Source organism: Alexandromys fortis, unplaced genomic scaffold, assembly GCF_014885135.2.
Source record: "Alexandromys fortis isolate MF-2015 unplaced genomic scaffold, M_Fortis_MF-2015_v1.1 scaffold_15, whole genome shotgun sequence".
NCBI lineage: Eukaryota > Metazoa > Chordata > Mammalia > Rodentia > Cricetidae > Alexandromys > Alexandromys fortis.
The window spans coordinates 220,960-240,049 of NW_026067911.1; the positions used below are offsets into that span (position 1 = coordinate 220,960).

The following is a 19,090-nucleotide window of genomic DNA, read 5'->3' on the forward strand; positions in this document are numbered from 1 at the left end:
ATTCTGCTAACAAGAAGCATGCTCACGCCTGTCAACAATACCCCACTCCTAGTGCTAACTTCTGTCTTAGTCAATTGTTATCACTCTAGTTGCTGGCATGAGTGTGGGAGAGCTGAGCTGTAAATGAGGTGGACTAAAGTCTCATGCAGTTTATTGGAGCATCAGACAGTTTCTTTTCTGGGGTTGTTCTGAGGGTTAAACAAGGTCAAATGAGCAAAGTTCACTTGACTTCACAGGGGCAAGGTCACATAGGCTTAGGCTGTCTACAGTTGTGAGGACAACCTGTGCTTGGAAACATTCTGAATGCTAATAATAGACGATGGGTAATCTGAAGTAACCCATTTACTGCACCTGAGAGGGGCTCAAAAGTACATCCCAAGAGTAACCGTGTTATAGAGAAACAGAGGTTAAAAGACTTTTTTCTTTCTTCCTTAGAGATCTCAGAATTCTTATACAGCTTCATTCATGAACTCTAATCCAACACTCAATGTACTGTTGCTGTGAAAGACACCATGACCATGACAACTCTTATAAAGGAAAACATTTAATTGGGCCTGGTTTACAGTTTGAGAGGTTTAGTCCACATGGCAGGAACCATGGAGCTGTGCAGGCAGGCATGGTGCTGGAGAGGTAGCTGAGAGTGCTAGCTACATCTGCATCCGCAGGCAACAGGAAGAGAGAGAAACACTGGGCCTGGCTTGAGCATTTGAAATCTCAAAGCCCATCCCCAGGGATACACTTCCTCCAACAAGGCCACACCTCCTAATCCTAGTCAAGTAGCACCACTTTCCAATGCCCAAGCATCCAAATAAATGAGCATATGGAAGCCATTCCTATTCAAACCACCACAAGTCCTTTGGGCATTTGCTGAGGATTAGGTCATATGGTAGACTTATATTTAGGTTTTTGAGAATTCTCCACAGTGCAGTTCTGTAAGCAGTGAATGAGGGTTCCCCTTTTTCCAAGTATTGCTAGCATTTGTTATAGATTGTTTTCCTAGTCTTAGCTGTTCTGACTGCAGTAAGTCAAAATTTTAAAGTTGTTTTATGTTGAAATAAGGGAGGCAGGGCTGCGTCCCCAACACCCCGGCCGCTTGGCTAGCTCATGCCCGAAATAACAACACGCAAACTGTATTCATTTAAGAACTGCTTGGCCCATGAACTCTAGCCCTTACAGGCTAATTCTCGCACCTGGACTAGCCCATTTCTAATAATGTGTGTAAGCACCCCAAGGTGCGCTTACCAGGAAGATTCTAGCCTCCATCCATCTTGCGTCTACCCAGGAGAGCTGAGCATGGCGTCTCTCTGGGAGCAGAGCAGAGTCTGAACTCACTTCCTCTTCCGCCCAGAATTCTATTCTGTTTACTCCTCCCATCTATGTTCTAAGCTGAGGCCAAGCAGTTGGTTTATTATAACTTAACCAATGAAATCAACAGATTGATATATGACACTCCCACATCAGTTTTAATTTGTATTTCTCTAATTACTAAAGGACCCTGTCTTAGTCGCTTTTCTACTGCCATGATGTGACACTAAGACAAAGGTAACTTAGAGAAGAAAGCATTTAATTTGTCGTGCAGTTTGAGAGGGTGAGTCCATGGCCCTCCTAGTGAAAGGCATGGCAGCAGCAGGCGGGGCCCTGGAGCAGTAGCTGAGTGATCACATCTGGTCCTCAGGAACAGAGCAGACAGAGAGCCAACTGGGAATGGCATGGGGTAGTTACCTGAAGTGACACACCTCCTAGTCCTCAAACTTTCCCACCAACTGGGGACCAAATACTTGAATATATGAGTCCACGGCAGCCATTTTCATCCAGACCACCACAGGTCCTCCCAGTGTCTAGTGTTTGTTTTTAATTTATTACCTGCAAATTATCTGTGTTTTTTTTTAATTAAATCACTGCTTGGCCTATTAGTTCTAGCTTCTTATTGGCTAGCTCTTACATATTAATTTAACCAATTTCTGTTAATCCGTGTATTGCCACGTGGCTGTGGTTTACGGGATAAAGTTCTGTCTGGTGTCTGTCTCTGGTGGGGCTACATGACTTATCATCATCATCTGTGTTTTTTTGTTAGAGAATAAGCATTGGATTTCTTTTTGTTTTTTTTTTTAAAGTCTGAGCAGCATTCCTCCATCTTGGTCTTTCCTAGTCTTCTGGGCTCCCTTAGGTTGTCTCCTCGTTTCGACTTCACAGCTTGAAAAAATCCTAAGGTTCCTGCATGTGATGGCCTGGAGTATGTCAGTCTCTCTGGAAAGCTAGGCAGCTTCAACTGCTTGAGTTCTCGAGGAGATCCACTTGTCCTTTGTGTCACAGAACAGGTCTAGAATTTGTCACAATGGATGTTGATCAGATTGCTTCTTTAGCTTTCTTTGACTCATGTTTAACTAAAGAATTTTTTAATATCCTTGGCAAATTAAAAAGAAAATCTTAGATTATTACTATTATTATTTTTAAATTATTTTATTTTTTTCTTGGTGCTGGGGAACGAACCCTGTGATGCACATGCATTTTATAAGATTGATGCACTGAGCCAAAAGAGTAACAGACTTGTGCTTAAAAAAGGACACAAACTCAAAAAACCCACACTATTTTCCTGACCTCATGTAATTCGGACAAGCTAGATGTCAACTGTTGAAGTTTAAGATTTTTAGAATTGGGAATTGAGCAATCCTTTGCATTTCAACCAGTTGGTATGCATCTGGGATTCTTAACTGTGGCAAGTTTGCCCTCATGAATGTCTTTGGCTATATGGGGAACATATTGGTTTCCAATGATAGAAGCTTGGGTACTACTAAGTGGCCCATATTGCATACACAGCCCCTACAGCAAATAATTATTTGTCTCAAGAGTGTTGGAAGGGTCTGTGCTGAGCCTGGGGACTCCACACATTAGTACTTGGCAGTGGAAAAGCACACGACTACATCCACTTTCAGCGCCAACACCCTGCGAAGGTAAGTTGCGTTGTTCTCACCCCAGAGGCTCTGAGAGCTCACTGGAAAGGAAGCAGGTTACAAATGTGGACTCGGGTCTTTAAGGAAAGTTTAATCTATAATACTCAGAATGCAATTGGCTTTCTTTGTTTCAGTTACTGTTCTTTTGCAGAGACATATATCCAAAGCATTAAAGTTCATAACTTATTTTTAATATTACAGATCTAGAAATGGCCATTGCTTACTGGAACTTAGTGCTTAATGGAAGATTTAAATTCTTAGACTTATGGAATAAATTTTTGTTGGTAAGTTAACATTTTCTGCAGTTTCTGTTTTCTCTTAAGATTATACTGTACTTAAATATTAATTTATTTCAAGGCATCATTAATTTCAGAGCATGTCATGTACATAGAGTGAGAAATTTGACTACCAAAATTTTATTATGCAAATGTTACATTTTCCCAATGTAGCAACAGCTGAACCAACTTTCCCCAAATGTTTGGAAGGTTTAAAGGCTCTTTGTTTTTTGATGTTTTAATAGGAGCATCATAAACGATCAATACCAAAAGACACGTGGAATCTTCTGTTAGACTTCAGTTCAATGATTGCAGATGACATGTCCAATTATGATGAAGAAGGTAGCAAAAATATTTGCCTTACCTGAACTTCCGTCCACTGTTTCCATGGAAGGGATCTTCTTTTCTGAACTTTTCTTCATTGTCTCTCTCTCTCTGTGTGCTTGTATGTGTGTGTGTGTAGTGTATGTGCATGCATGCTAGAGACTGAACCTACGCTTTAATTGCTAAACACACAGATGTAGACCCAACTTTTCCACTTTGCCAAGTGCCATGGAGGAGGCCTGGGTGAAGCTATAGCTCAGTTGCAGAATGTTTGTGGAGCCTGGGTCCTCTCCATAACACTGCACAATCCCGGGAGCAAAATCTTACCAGTATTTGTCCTCTAGAAAGGCATAGGAAATGTTGAACTGTATCTAACATGTTCAGTGTGCTATAAGAGTTATATTTTCTTAATGTACTGTAAAAGTTTGTTTTCTTAATGTGTTTTATATTCCTTTGAAACCAGTGGGGTTGGTTTTTGTTTTTGTTTGTTAGTCTTGTCAATAAACTCATGAAGTGTGCTGGATTTGTGTAATCTGAGATGACATCAACTGCCGGGTGGTTTTTGCTGCATCCAGCCACTATCCATTTAACGCTCTTCTCCGTCTGTGTGGACAGCATGCTCCCGCCCCCAGCAGCTTCTCCAGTTTATTCTTCACACTTACCTCATGAGAACCAACTGTTAATTTTTTGAGATTGTTGAATGTAAGATGTTCTTTGGAAAATCTCCCACGTACTTTACCTCCTGAGACCCATTGGCTTATTCAGCCATAGTCTCTCTCCTGTCCATTCTCACCATCATCCCTTCACTGGGACGTGAGAAATGCTCAGAGGGCGCTGTAGGACTCGGTGCCACACCGTTGGGTAGGCTGCCTGACTTAACAAAGCCTTCTGAGAAACCACACTTAGTACTGCTTTGTTGCCCAGAGGAGTTGTTTTCATTGATCAAGCTATAATCCCACTGTAGAATAATAGACAGAGAAGACAGGGAATATATTAATAGAAAACATAGAGATGGAGTCTTTTAAAGATCCATCAGTGGGAGGAAATAAGAGTAACAATTTTAATTCATATGAGGAAGCTATTAAAAAACAGGATCTATTGAAATATTAGCTTTTATTCTGCCTTTCTCTATTCCCTTTCCTCCCATATTTTTTTCTTTTCTTTTTCAGGAGCATGGCCTGTTCTTATTGATGACTTTGTGGAATTTGCGCGCCCTCAAATTGCTGGGACAAAAAGTACAACAGTGTAGCACTAAGGAACCTTCTAGAATGTACATAGTCTGTACAATAAATACAACGGGAAATACACAGTCAATTTCTGCTGGCTGGACCGAACTGAAGATCAATCCTCACAGTTCAGACTGAGGGTTGAGACCAACTTTAAGGATACATCTTGGACCATATCGTACTCATTCTTCTACTGGTGGTTTGGGCTTGTCTTCTAGTCTGGGCCACTCTAAACATTTATAATTCCAACATTGTGGATGTCATCTTATACCTGTGGACCATCTTAGTTTGTCTTCCCATAAGTCATAGAAGCTTGATGGTGATTATTTTGAGGTTTCCATTCTTGCATAAAGCACAATGCTGTCTTCATCAGAAAACAGTTTGGCATAAGAATTAAACATAATAATGAACACCACAAACAATTTATAAAAACTTCTTAAGTATATGCTTTGGGCTAGTTGCAAAGACTATGCTGGTAGCCCTTCAAAGGAGAGGGATTTATCTGAGTGTACCGGATCTGGAATGGTGTTTGCTTTGAGGGAATTTTCCTGGCAAACTACATGTACTGTTGATGTGAGTGGAATAGTGGATGAAAGAAATGTCACATATGACATTTATGACACATATGACAAATTTAGAATAACTTGGTGACTACCTGAAATATGTCTTGTGTTTCAGACTCTCACAAAGGTTCTACAGAACAGTCTGTGGTTGTCCTACCCATGTTTGTATGCAGTGGTCCTGCAGGGAAGTTTATTGAAAAACTATTATACTGGGATATGATGTTAGATTCCACTCGTCTGCGTCACAGCACAGAATCGGATTTCATTATGCTCTGAAATGCTTCTACACCTTTCGAATAAGTTAAACTATTTTGTTTGTTTTGAATGTTTTGGATTGCTATATAGTACAATGTTCTAAATTTAGGCATGAGGGTTTAGTTTTTGTTTTTTTAAACTTTTTTGTCATCGCACTATGGAACACAATGCAATTCACTTAATTTATAAGAAGATAGTAGGATTTACATTTTCCAAGTGGTTGTGATGAGCCGTGAAGTTCAATGTTTATCATATCGGCACTGCTCTTTCAGGCGATACTCCAGCCTTTATGACCTCTTGTGTTGAAGTGGCTGTACTGCTAAATCACTGTGGATGCCAAATCTTTACTCTGAGAGCAGAGGTTTTCAAAGGAGCGAGTGCTGGTGCAGAATACCAATGGCTTCTGTTATAGAAATTATTTGAACTTTTGATTGTTTTCATCTCACTTGCATTTGCTATTTCCACACAAAGCAGATTGTATGTTATTTTTTCTTGACAGGACCCATGACTTGCTCTCCTGATGAACAACAGGCTTGTTTCTCTGGTAACATACTGACATGTGAACAGGGCATACTTTAAATATTTTCAGGAAGTTAAAATGACGAACTTAGGTGTTGGATGACTGGCCTTTGATAGGGACAGTTTGCTCCACGTGTCCCGCTCCTCTTCATTTCATGCAGATATGGAAATGATTGAGCTGCTTTTAGTTACATGATTTGGAAACTGCATAGAAAGATTACCTTATAGATATATCATTATTCCAATCATAACTTTAATTTAGGAATACATTTCAAATACCAAAAGAAGGCTTAGAGTCAATTTTTATTCACGTTACAAGAATCTGGTTATTAAAAGAAAAAAGAATCTTACTGTTTTCAGTATTTCTTGATTTCAGTTTTGTAAATATGAAGAACTTCAATTATGAAAAAAATTATTAAAGATATATATGTATACACACATATATCTTTAGGATAAAGATATATAGTATACACATATATCTTTACAATAAAGATATATATGTATACACACACATACACATATATATCTTTAAAAGTTTTGCAGGCATATTTTGCTTATTCCCTACATGGACTGGTTTGAGTTCTGCTACTGTCTTCAGATTGAGTCATGTGTGGTTTGTTTTCCAATGAAAGCCTGCTGGCTCCCTTTTCACCTCAGACCTTTCTCATGAGAATCGTGATGTTCATTTGTGGCCTAATGCTTTGAGTTTGACAGATTTTATTTTTGAATGCAAGACTTTTCAACTTTGTCATCAGTTTGGTACTAAACATTTACAATTACTGTGTAATTATAAACAAAAATATATAAAGCTTTAATATAATCATGTAGCAAAAGAAGTCAAGGTTGTTCACCATGATGGCATCTTAGCATTAAACAAAACTATCACTAGGGCTCAAAAGAGAATCTGATTTAATGTGTTTATTCTGAGGATAAATATCTGCTTATAGGGACTGTTTTGTACTAAAAATGCTTACACTGTTCGGGGAGGGGCATCAGCAAGTTTGGAGAGAAACAGCCCACTCGCACACAGCCATTGCAGCTGCTCTGGGTCACAGGCGTCCGTCTTTGTGGGCGACAGTGCGCCATGCTGATTCCTTTTTTTTTTTTCCAGACAGACCCATAGGGAGAGTTTACTTTTTGCCAAATGTCAGAACAGGTACACATTTTTAAATGTAATGCTTTTTAAATAGTAAAATGTATAAAATGAGAAGTACCCACATATAAAATACTTGAGATCAAGGTTCTCTTCAGTGAATATCATCTGCATATCTCTGTAAGTTCAAGTGTGTCTTTTACGATCCCTGTCATATTACCAACAGAGGCAATAAAAGCTTCCGTGAAATTGCCGTGACTAAATCTTCTCACATATTATTTCAGTGCTTTAGTTTTTTCCCAAAGCTAAAATAGACTTGAAGACTTGGAGGAGGAGTAAGTACTCACGGAAGAGCACAGGACCGGCACGTTCGGGGAAGAGGCCAGTGCTTACTGTGTCAGTGTTTACGACTCTGCCCAGCTGCCATCTAAGTGAAGTTATTTATTTTTTCTTGGATGAGGAGTCTGACTCACTTTGTCGCCCTGCTCAGCTATGTACTGCTAGGTTGTTGGTTGACGTGCAAGCAGGAGCAAGTTGATCTGATAGATCACTTTGTGAATTAGAAAGGAAAGCGGTGCTGGGAAGATGCACGCATGCTCACAAAGTGTGCCTGTGTGAAACTGAACCAACTCTTAGACTTCGTGTGGCTCTGAACGTTTCATTGCGTATTTATTTGGACCCCTCCAGGGTGTTTTTTTTTTTTTTTTTAGTGTTATTGTTACCTTAAACTTTAAATAATATGGTTTATATTGGATGCTGAGATGTTTTGATAAGAGTTTATCAAATTTGATAATGTAATGATAAATGTTTTTAAATGTGAACTATTTATCATATAAATAACTGAATTGTGGTTTTTATATAACAGATGATGAACAGGGTCAAATTATGGCTCATCATTTAATTAATTATAAACTTGAGTGTATTTCCAACCCTTTTATTGCTTCAATTTTTATCATCATAGCAATAATTTTTATTTCTTAGGACTTTAGTGGAGTTAATTTCTGGTTTCCATTGATTCAACGTGGTTAACATCCTCAGTTTGTCCCACACTTTGGAGGCAGATGCAGGCGGGCAGAACAAGTGGTTCTCTCCCAGCGCTCTTGGCATCCTCTGCATTATCTGTCTGGAAACGCATTTCCTGCAGACCAGCTCTGATAGCTGTGCCCTGGGCTCAGTAGTTGGTGCTAGTGCAGGTCTTGACTTCTCTTTGGTTGATTTTTTTTTTTCATTTTTAATTATGTGACTGTGGGGAATGTACTCATGGGTGCAGGTGCTGGTTGAGGCCAAAAGAAGGCATCGGATCCTTAGGAGATGGAGTTGCAGGCAGTGGGGAAGCCAACGAATATGACTGCTGAGAACTGACAGGACCAGTAAGCGTGCTTTAATCTCTCCAGCCCCAGGGTAATTTAAAAAAATCTCATAAATAAGTAAATTATGGTGGGAAAAAACCACAGCCTTCATCACCACCTAAAAGGTAATGGTTTTATCTAGGTTGATTTAAAGAGAATTACTTTGTAGTTATTCATTTTTGCTTTTGTTACTGTTTTGACATGGGGGGGTCTCAGGTACTCTTGGCTTTTCTCAAAATCACTATGTAGCCAAGGAGATCCTTGAACTTCCGGTCATCAGCACCCATCTCCTGGGTGCTGGGATTACAAGTGTGTACCTCACACCAGGTTTATTTGGGGCTGGGGATCAAAGCTGGGCATTGTGTGTGTTAGGCAAGTCCTGTACCAACTCCTGAGCTCTACCCCTACTCTCTGATCCCAAGATTTCTAATATCTGTTTAAGTGTATGGTTTCTCTTCATTCACAAGCAAGTTGTATTAGTTACTTTGAGTTTTTGCAGTGATACTGTTCCAAGATCACCAAGTAGTTGCATACTTAGACCTTGCTTTGTATGCGATAATGTACGGTGTTTGAGCCATCAGATACAGGTGTCCCTGCTTAATTCAGAGATTTACACTTAACTTTATCTTTTGTTGTTGTTGTTGTTGTTGTTGCTTATGCTGTTAGTATGGGTTCTGTTCTGAGTCTGGGTCTCCCTGTGTAGACCAGGCTGCCCAGGAACTCAGAGATCCACCTGCCTCAGCATCCTGACTGCTGGGATAAAGGTGTCTGCCCACCTGCTGCTTTTCTCTTTTATAAGTGCTTCTTATGTGCCCACCTGCTGCTTTTCTCTTTTATAAGTGCTTCGTATGAGATTTGTTAGGATTGGATTTTTTAACTTTGTTTCAGCTTTGTGTTTTTGGAAATGGGTCACTGCTATAGCCCAGTGTTGCCACAAACTTTTAATTCTGCCTCTCAGCTTCCCACACGCTGGGAGTAAAGGCAGGTGGTCCCATGCCTAGTTTGGGTTGTTTTTCTTCCCCCCTTTTATTTTTTGTATGTGGTGTTTTTCTTTTATGTGTGCCATATGCAAGAAGGCAGAAGAGAGTGTTGGACCCCGTGAGATTGCAGTCAGGTGCTTATGAGCCACCACATAGCATCCACGAATGGCGCTCAGATTCTAGGGAAGAGCAACCAGTGCTCTTAACTGCCCGGCCGTCCCTCCAGCTTTTGGTTGGTTTTACTATGTGTGTTTTAAAATGTTTTGATTTTGCTTTTGAGTTGGTTTCATGTAATCCAGACAGGCCTTGAACCTACTGTGTAACTGAGGATGATCTTGAACTCCTGAGCCTCCGTAGTGCTGGGATCACAGGCATCAACCCCCATGTCTGGTATGCAGTGCTGGAGAAGGACCCCAGGGCCTCCTGACACCCTGTCCCTATGATGTGTTCTCGGTTGGCTGTAGGGAAAAATATCTCTACCTCTTTGACAAAGCTGCCAACCAGGGGAAAGACGTGAGACTAAAGGAAAGCAGCCTCTGGAAGAAAGAATCTGTCCAGTTCAAGGAAATAGAAGAGTTTTGAACCAAACTGGTGAAAACGAAGTTTGATTTGAAGCAAGTATTTGAGGCAAACACGGAACAGCCTAATTAGCCCACATAGAGGAAGGAAGAACAATTGCTTTACATAGAGAAAGTATGTTTGCATTTAAAGGCATTTTCTATATAGATATTAAAATTTTGTTTTGGTTTATGAAATACTCAAAGCTTTTTGTCTAGTGAAAAAATTGGGTGATATTAAACAAGACATTTTTCAAAAGAAAATAGCGATAATGATTGGGGATGAATTTTAGAGCGGCACAGTAGAGGAAAATGGCCGCGGGAGTCGCTGTGCTGTTGTGAAGGCTGGCGCAGAGTCCCTCGGCTGCCCCGTGGCTCAGCGGACGGTAACCAACACCATGAAGGACGTAGAGGCTGGCCCTTTACAGGCTGCATGCTTTCAAGCAACTGTGCGTGTTTGCTGCGGTCCTTAGAATTCATGGCCAGCCAGAACTGTGACGATCTTCCCACGCTTTTCTCTTCTCAGCTCTTCAGCCAGTGGTGCCGACACCAGAAATGGCTCCGTCAACGCATGATCCACACGTTGTAAAACTCAGTCACTTGTGGGTTGTAGGCCTCGGCATCGTCCTTGTGGGGTGCTGCTTCCGGACCATGTGCGTGGTTCGCTCCTCAGACTGCTGCAGGCTTCCACTGTGGAACAGAGTGGCCTCCATCTTTGTACTCGTTTGTGGTAGACGTATAATGTGTCTACTGTTTAAAGAGTGATGATACTGTAGATGGCCCTCTGTTGTCCTTGTGTGGATCCATTTTCACCCCTCACACTTTTAGCCTTGGAATTGTTCTACACTGCACAAATATTGCTGTTTCTGCACGTCCTCGTCGGTCCACACATGCCCATACGGGGGTATATTTTTCAAATGAGCATTCTTATCTACAAGATGTGCTATCCGGGTGACTTCAGATGGCCCGGAAATTGCCCTAGAATTGTCTGGGCTATGCTCCTCCTCCGCGAAGCAGGTGTTATCTGAAGCCAGTGCAGGGAGGGCAGTGTTTGGGGAGATGAGTTCAGTGAGGGTTGGTGCTGGTGGCTACCGCTGTGGCTGACGGGTGTAAGGAGTCTCTGACTGGTGAGGGACATTAAAAAGACATAAGTACTGCAATCATTAAGGTTTTCGGATCTTTTACTTTTGAGGTAACAGATTTTTGTTAAATTCTTTTTTTTTTTTAAGATTGATTTATTATGTATACAACATTCTTCCTCGATGTATGCCCGCACACCAGAGGAGGGCTCCAGATCTCAGTACAGATGGTTGTGAGTCACCATGTGGTTGCTGGGAATTGAACTCAGGACCTCTGGAAGAGCAGCCAGTGCTCTTAACCTCTGAGCCATCTCTCCAGCCCTTTTTTGTTAAATTCTTAAAGATTTAGTTATCATTTTGTTTCAGCTGCCAGTGCAGCCACAAAAGTTTGCTTCGGCCTAAAGTGGTCCCTGGTTACAGGTTGAAGGACAGTGTAGCAGTGGGGACGAAGCTTAGCCTGTAGACAGTCCTTGTCTAGCGCGTGAGGCCCTGAGTTCTGTGCCACTACTACTAATGAGCTTTTCTATGCAGCTGTGGCTTTTAAATTTTTAATGAAAATTTTCCGAAAACAGAGAGTGTAACAAGTCCATTTCAACATGTTTGGGTCATGGGCAGTCCTAACATGGGCATGCCACCTATGTTTGGACCTTGATTTATTTTGAAGCAAATTATTTAGCTGGTAGTTATTTCAGGGTAAGGAATTTTTAAATATCACCACCTTCTACTTTTCCATTAGTAGTGTCTTAGTGTTGGTAACCAGTCAGTGTGTAAACCACATTCCCTACACGTTTCAAGTCAGCATGTAGATAAACTACATATCTGTGCAAGTCTCTTCACCTACACCTTAGAAAGGTATTTGAGAAAGCTACCACGGCTTTAGTCTTTTATGTGCTGTTTCAAATTTATGGTAAAATTCTGATGTATAAAATATGTATCTGAATTTGGACATACTTGGAAAATTAATGAAATGTAACATTAGAAGCTAGCGTAAGAAGCTACTGTAAAGCAAAGGGCACGGTCAATAAGACAAAACAGCAGCCAACAGAATGGGAGAAGAACTTCACCGACCCACATTGGACAGGGGACTGATGTTTAAAATATACAAAGAACTTAAGAAATTGGTCATCAAAAGAACAAATAATCCAATAAAAAAGTGGGATACAGACCTAAACCAGAGAACTCCCAACAGATGAATCTAAAATGACTGAAAGACACTCAAGGAAATGTTCAACATCCTTAGCCATCAGAGAAATGCAAATCAAAACAACTATGAGATTCCATTCTATACCTGTCAGAATGGCCAAGATCAAAAACACTGATGACAACTTATGCTGGAGAGGATATAAAGTAAGGACAACACTCCTGCATTGCTGGTGGGAATGCAAACTGGTGCAGCTGCTTTGGAAGTCAGTATGGCGATTTCTCAGAAAATTAGGAATCTATCTACCTCAAGACTTAGCAATACCACTTTTGGATATTCACAAAGGATGCTCAATCGTGCCACAAGGACATGTGCTCAACTATGTTCATAACAGCATTGTTTGTCATAGCCAGAACCTGGAAACAACCTAAATGTGAACAAAGAATGGATAAAGAAGATGTGATAAACATTTATACAATGGGGTACTACATAGAAAAAATAATAATAATAATGACATCTTGAAATTTGCAGGCAAATGGATGGATCTAGAAAACATTGAGTGAGGTAACCCAGACCCAGAAAGACAAATATCATATGTACTCACTCAATGTGGATGTTAGATATAAAGCAAAGAAAAACTAGCCTACAATTCACAATCCCAGAGAACCTAGACAACTAAGAGGACCCTAAAAGATAATCATGGTTCTAATCTATGTGGGAAGTAGAAAAAGACAAGATTTCCTGAGTAAATAGGGAGCATGGGGACCATGGGAGGAGTGAGGAAGGGAGGAGAGTAGAGAAAAAGATATAGCTCAATAAAAATAAAAATGCTTATGTGCAAAAAAAATCATAAATATGTGGTTTTAAAAAGTGTAATAAGTCAGCAAGCTTTGAACAAACATAATAGACCCAGAAAATAGAAAAGACTCTTAGATCCTTAAAATATTGTTTTATGTGTGCACGATGTATATGTGTGGGGAGGGTATGCATGCTGTGGCATATACGTGGGGGTCGGAGTATACCCGGGGAGAGTACGTGGGTCCCAGAGATTAAACTCAGGTCATCGGGCTTTTATCAAGAGCGCCTCTACTCACTGAGCCCTGTTGCCAGCCCAGGGACTCTTAGATCTTAATAACCTAGTTTCTGCCAGGTGGTGGTGGCGTAAACCTTTAATCCCGACTCTCGAGAGGCAGAGGCAGGTGGTTTTTTATGAGTTCAAGGCCAGCCTGGTCTGCTAGAGCTAGTTCCAGAACAGCCAGGGCTATTACACAGAGAAACCCTGCCTCAAAAAACCAAAAGAAAACAAACAAACAAAAACCCAGTTTCCAAGTAAATGAAGCGGACATTTCTCTAATGTTCTTTAGTCTCTAAGTGTCGAATTAGCCTAAGGAAAGTATTCATTAATACTATAATGTAAACAAGTCTGCAGAGAGCCTGCTTCCTTCCCAGCGCTGCTCCTATCAGAGGAGGACAAGAGCTGAGTTTGTAGCTCAGTGACAGTACTTCACACGTGTGTAGCCCTGGGTGTGATTCTGCATTGAAAAGGAAGAAGGAGGAGGAGGAAAAGGACCATTGTTGCTGAGGCCATGCAGAAGTGAACCTTTGGACACTGGGGTGGGATTGTGAACTCTTATTGCACTGACTTGAGGAAAAAGATGAGTTTCTCCTGAACACTGAAATATAGAATTAGCATGTGATCTAAGAATCAAGGAATACTCAAGAGCATGGGAAGCAACTGTTTCTCTAAAACCATACGGAAATACTAGCACAGTAACTATAAAAGCAGAAGCAACGCAGGTATCAACTGACTGATGACAAGATACGTACCTACAGCGTTCAGTGGCATTTGTCAACAGAAAGGAATGAAGTATATAAGATGCTAGTAACAAATTTCAAAGTCTTCTTTAAAAACACCCTTAGCCTTCAGAGAGATGGAAAGTAAAGCTACTTTGAGCTCCTCACCCCCCCCTCCTTCAAACCCCATCATAAAACAAACTGCAGTAAGTGTTGGTGAGGTGGTGGGGAAGCAAGAAAAGAACCCGTGTTCACTATTGGTGGGAGCGTCAGCTAGCACAGCCATTATGGAAATGTGTACAGAGGGTCCTTTAAAAAGCGAAAACAACTACCATGTGAGCTGTGTGCGTACCCTAGATACATACCCAAAGGACTCTATCCTACCACAGGAACCACCACAGTGTCGATTACAACAAGTCAACGGAGCCAGCCCAGACACACTGCACATATCCACAGATGAATGGATAGCACTAGAAAGGGGACCGTGAGAGGGCAAGGGGAAGAGGGTGATAGATAGACCATGTGATGTGACAAAGAAAAGGAACTACAGGGGCGGGATCGAGATGCTGTAATTACGCTAACTACTTTGTGTGCTAATTAAAACAATGGAATAGTCTCCATGGGTGATCTTGAAAACATGGTAGGTGAGAAGAGCCAGTCTTAAAGGGGGGAAAGACATGATAGAGTAGGCAATGCCATGGAGAAGGATGTTGGCCTGGCACGCGTGCAGGAGAGTGAAGACCATCTGCTAACGGGCACAGGCTTGTTTGGAGGATGGCGATATTCTGAAATTAGATAAATGTCCACACTGAAGCTTTAGAAGGGCATATAAATTGAATATCATTAGCTTTTTTATGACAATATGTAGGATTGACGCACAAGGGGCCTCAATTTCCCCTTCAGAATGTTTCCTTTAAAAAAGACCTGACATTGTGATCTGAAGAAAAGAACTTGGTAAACGCCTGCTGATGAGCTCAAGTCTGGTACAGTACTTGTCTTCTGGTCTTTGGAAGAGGCTGGCCTGGGACAGGCTACAAGGAGGCTGCCCAGTAGATGAGAGCCACTGCCCAGTAGATGAGAGCCACTGCCCAGACATTCACCTGCACTCCTCTTAGGGGTCTCCTGGCTGCATCGCTGTTGAACAGCAAGGGAAGTGGTTGGTATTTCCTATGTCCTACTATTACCTGGGATTGAATGATAAACTGTCTTGATACCCTACAGTGTTTCCAAGAGAAGCCATGATGTCTACATTAAGAGAGTTCTTTGAATTAACCTTGAATTCTCATGGCATTGTGATGTTTATGCGGGAGGGTTGATTCTGTCTGCTTCCTGAGCACAGCCTGGTAAATTAGAGTGAGTCCCGTTTTCTCTGGTGTAGGCAGGCCAGACTGGCTGGCTCGACGCCAGCAAACACCTGTACTCAAAAGCCGAGTGTCTTGTGGGAGTGAAGTACCCTTGAGTTCTAATTAGTGAAAGGCAGCATTTCAACAAATTAGTTACATAATCCAACAGGTTTTTGTTTGAGCTCTAGGAATGGGTAGCATCTCGTGCAATAGGAGCAGCCTTGGGCCTGGCAGCACAGCTGGGTTTTTGTAAGGCCATGAACAGGCGGGAGCAAAGGAAGCGCTGAAGCTGAGCAGAGAGTTCTTTCAGGCCGCTCAGAGACCACTCAAAGGCAGGCTGAAGCCAGTCAGTCTGTACGGCCTGATGACTCAGACGCTCACTTGACCAATGCAGTGTGGGTTTGGTCTGTGGGTTGATTGTCGGGGCCGAGTGCAGAAGCCCAGAGCGAGAACTTTCAGGTGTCCTCTGTTCTACAAAAGCAGTGTTTTACAGCCATGGCAAAGATTCTGTTTCACTGCAGAGGAATGAGAAAATCACTGCAGTCAGTACTAAGGTTGGTTTCTACGTTTCCCCAGATCCGTTCAGAAAGCCTGTTTCACTTGGGCACAGAGACAACAGCAAACGTCTCAGGTTTTGATGACGCCTGGAGCCTTCTTCTCATTCGAGTTTCCTCATTGGCACGGCACATTTAAGAATCATTTGGTTCTGAAAGAGATCTCCACTTTGGCGAACATTTTCATAAAATAACAATGCATCCAGAGTTGGGTCCTTTTGAGACGATTTCTGCCGCTGAAAGCGGCTGGCTCTGCATTTTGCACGGGCTGATCTTCACGTCAGCATCCCCCCAGGCGACTTCTAAGGGGTGCAGCAGTTTACAGGACTTTGTAGATAACTTCAAACTTTTGTTGAGATAGGTTCTTGCTTTGTGGCCCAAGCTGACATTGAATTTTCTATCTTCTTAGTTAAGTTGTAAGAGACTTTTAAAATAGGTTCTGGCTGAAGTCCTTTAAACAGATATATTTTGTACGTAACGTTCGCATCTGATGTCCTTATGTGTGTGTACTGCTGGAATATCTACACTTTCTTCCTCTCTCCCACCCCTCACTCCTTCATTCCTTCCCTCTCTTCCTTCTCCCTCCCCCACTCCCTCCCCTGACCAAAAACTGATATAGTTCAATTGATAAGTTTTGTGATGTATAAGAAACTTTGGGCTAATTGAAGGTCGCTAAGACTCCCTCCTAATTTTCTATGTATTATATAGTTTAGATCATTTGAGCTTCATAGCTCAATTTAAATTTGAATGTGATGTAAGGGTCTAGATTCCAGTTCCAGTAGATCAGGCTACCCCTCCATCTAATTATATTAATACCTCTGCCAATAGGACAGCAGCCCACTATGTGGGGTTTATTGTCCAACTCTCTGGTGTCTCATGATTCTGTCACGTTAAATAAGAACAGAAGTGGAGGCTGGGGAGGTGGCTTGGTGGTTAAGAGCACTGACTGCTTTTCCAGAGGACCCATGTTCAATTCCCAGCACCCTCATGGTAGCTCACAACTGTCTGTAACACCTTTTTCAGGGGATCCGTCGCTCTCACACAGACGCACATGCAGGCAAAACACCAATGCACATGAAATCGAAATAAGTCATAAAATAAGCAGAGATGTCTTTCCATACATTCTACTACAACCAGAGAGCAGCGTGTGCCTAGCACCGAGTGGACAAGGGCAGGCGCACAGCACTGTGTCTTATAACAAGGCGCGATCTGGTGCCTGGTATCAAAGTAATGCTGTTCCAGAAGCCCCGCTGTAAATCTATACATTTATATGAAGACCATTATCATTTTAGGAATAAAGAGAATTTTTTTTTTTTTTTTTGGTTTTTCGAGACAGGGTTTCTCTGTGGCTTTGGAGCCTGTCCTGGAACTAGCTCTNGTGTGCACCTCCAAGGCCCAGCAGAAAACTCTTAAAAAACTCCCAGTTCCCCTAATCCCCAAGGACAACAACTGAGTTCACTTCAGTAATACAGACACATCAGGGACACCAATACTTGTACCACCTGTGTCCTCATGTTCACCGACCGAGGATCTGAATGATCAAGTTTTCCAAGTCATTGATTTTTTTTTTTTTTCGGTTTTTCGAGACAGGGTTTCTCTGTGGCTTTGGAGCCTGTCCTGGAACTAGCTCTGTAGACCAGGCTGGTCTCGAACTCACAGAGATCCGCCTGCCTCTGCCTCCCGAGTGCTGGGATTAAAGGCGTGCGCTACCATCGCCTGGCAATAAAGAGAATTTTATCTCAGAAGCGTAACATGTATAACTTGCTTAGATCTTCACATTCTGCTAGCTGCAGATTTTATGACTTCCCTTATAAATACTGCACTGTTTCAAAAATTATTTTTGATGTCATTGAATGTTTTAATTTCATGTATGATTTTTTGTGAATAGTATGTAAAAATAAAACAGGTTTTCTCCACTTATCTTGGACTCTGTGATGTTGCTAAACACCTTTATACATCCTGGTCTTTAATGAATCCTTTACAGTATACTACTATGTCATTTTGCCATTTGTGAAAGAAGACAGCTTTTTAATTCATGTGGGTTTATCTTTTTTTAATATTTTTTTTAATTTATTATGTATACAATATTCTGTCTGTGTGTATGCCTGCAGGCCAGAAGAGGGCACCAGACCTCTTTACAGATGGCTGTGAGCCACCATTTGGTTGCTGGGAATTGAACTCAGGACCTTTGGAAGAGTAGGCAACACTCTTAACCTCTGAGCCATCTCTCCAGCCCCTGGATTTATCTTTTATTTCTTATTTTACTCGCTAGTATAATGTTGAATAGGAGTGGTAGAGGGGCCTGCCTTTTACCCAAAAGAGAAGACATCTATTTTTACTATTAAGTGTGACAAGTACTTTGAACTCCAATTTTTCCTAGCTAATGAAAAATTTTTTTTCCTGAGTTTTTAATGTCTATTTAGATAATTATTTCATCTGTTCTTTTTTTTTTCATATGTACCACACTGATGGACTGTTTTGGTTATCAAAACACTTGCATTCCTCGACCAAACACACTTGGTTGTGGTGTCTTTTTTGTATATCATATCAGTTTGCAAATATTTTTATTATGATATAATTTAATAAGATTCATTTTCTTAAAGTGTACAATTTCAACAGCTTTCCATATTTTCTTGAGGCCGCACAGTTATCTCTGCGGTTGAAATCTCTGAGCATTTCCTCGCAGGAAATGCTGCCTACTGTCCATCCCTCCACTGCCTTTCCCTCCGTTCCTAACAATGACGAATGCATTGTCTCTGCAGGTCCCTCATTCATGAACATTTCACGTGGTCTTTGGGGATTAGTTTATTTTGCTTAGTACAATGATGCTAAGGCTTATAGTGTTCTGTGGCAAACATCAGTACTTCATTCCCTTTTATGACTAAATTATATTTCACTACAGATCTACATTGTTTATATATCTGTCAACTTATTGATAATCTGAATTTTATTTTTGATATTAGGATGAATAATAGTGTGATTTACATTTATGTACGTGTTTGTTTAAATGTTTAGAAATATATTTAGGATTCTGTAGTCTAGTAAATATGTTCAACTTTTTAAATTATTATTATTATTATTATTATT

The 19,090-nt window shown here is 41.1% G+C and overlaps 1 protein-coding gene and 1 long non-coding RNA gene across 4 annotated transcripts in view; one reads left to right on the top strand and one right to left on the bottom strand.

Moving 5' to 3' along the window:
• The window catches only part of Dcun1d1 (defective in cullin neddylation 1 domain containing 1), a 31,243-nt gene extending 23,774 nt beyond the window's left edge, over positions 1–7,469 (top strand). For all 3 annotated transcript variants that reach the window (XM_050138366.1, XM_050138367.1, XM_050138368.1), the window contains exons 5-7: positions 3,153–3,235; positions 3,472–3,568; positions 4,720–7,469. In XM_050138366.1, the coding sequence (XP_049994323.1) occupies positions 3,153–3,235; positions 3,472–3,568; positions 4,720–4,799 (260 nt within the window). In that variant the 3' untranslated portion in view covers positions 4,800–7,469. The remainder of the gene's footprint in view (positions 1–3,152; positions 3,236–3,471; positions 3,569–4,719) is intronic.
• A 405-nt stretch (positions 7,470–7,874) lies between these two features.
• On the bottom strand, positions 7,875–17,370 carry LOC126499242 (uncharacterized). Its single transcript, XR_007591032.1, has 2 exons — positions 9,373–17,370; positions 7,875–9,331 (listed from the first exon to the last, which is right to left on the bottom strand). It is a non-coding gene; the product is annotated as an uncharacterized lncRNA (long non-coding RNA).
• Between the last annotated feature and the right edge of the window lie 1,720 nt (positions 17,371–19,090).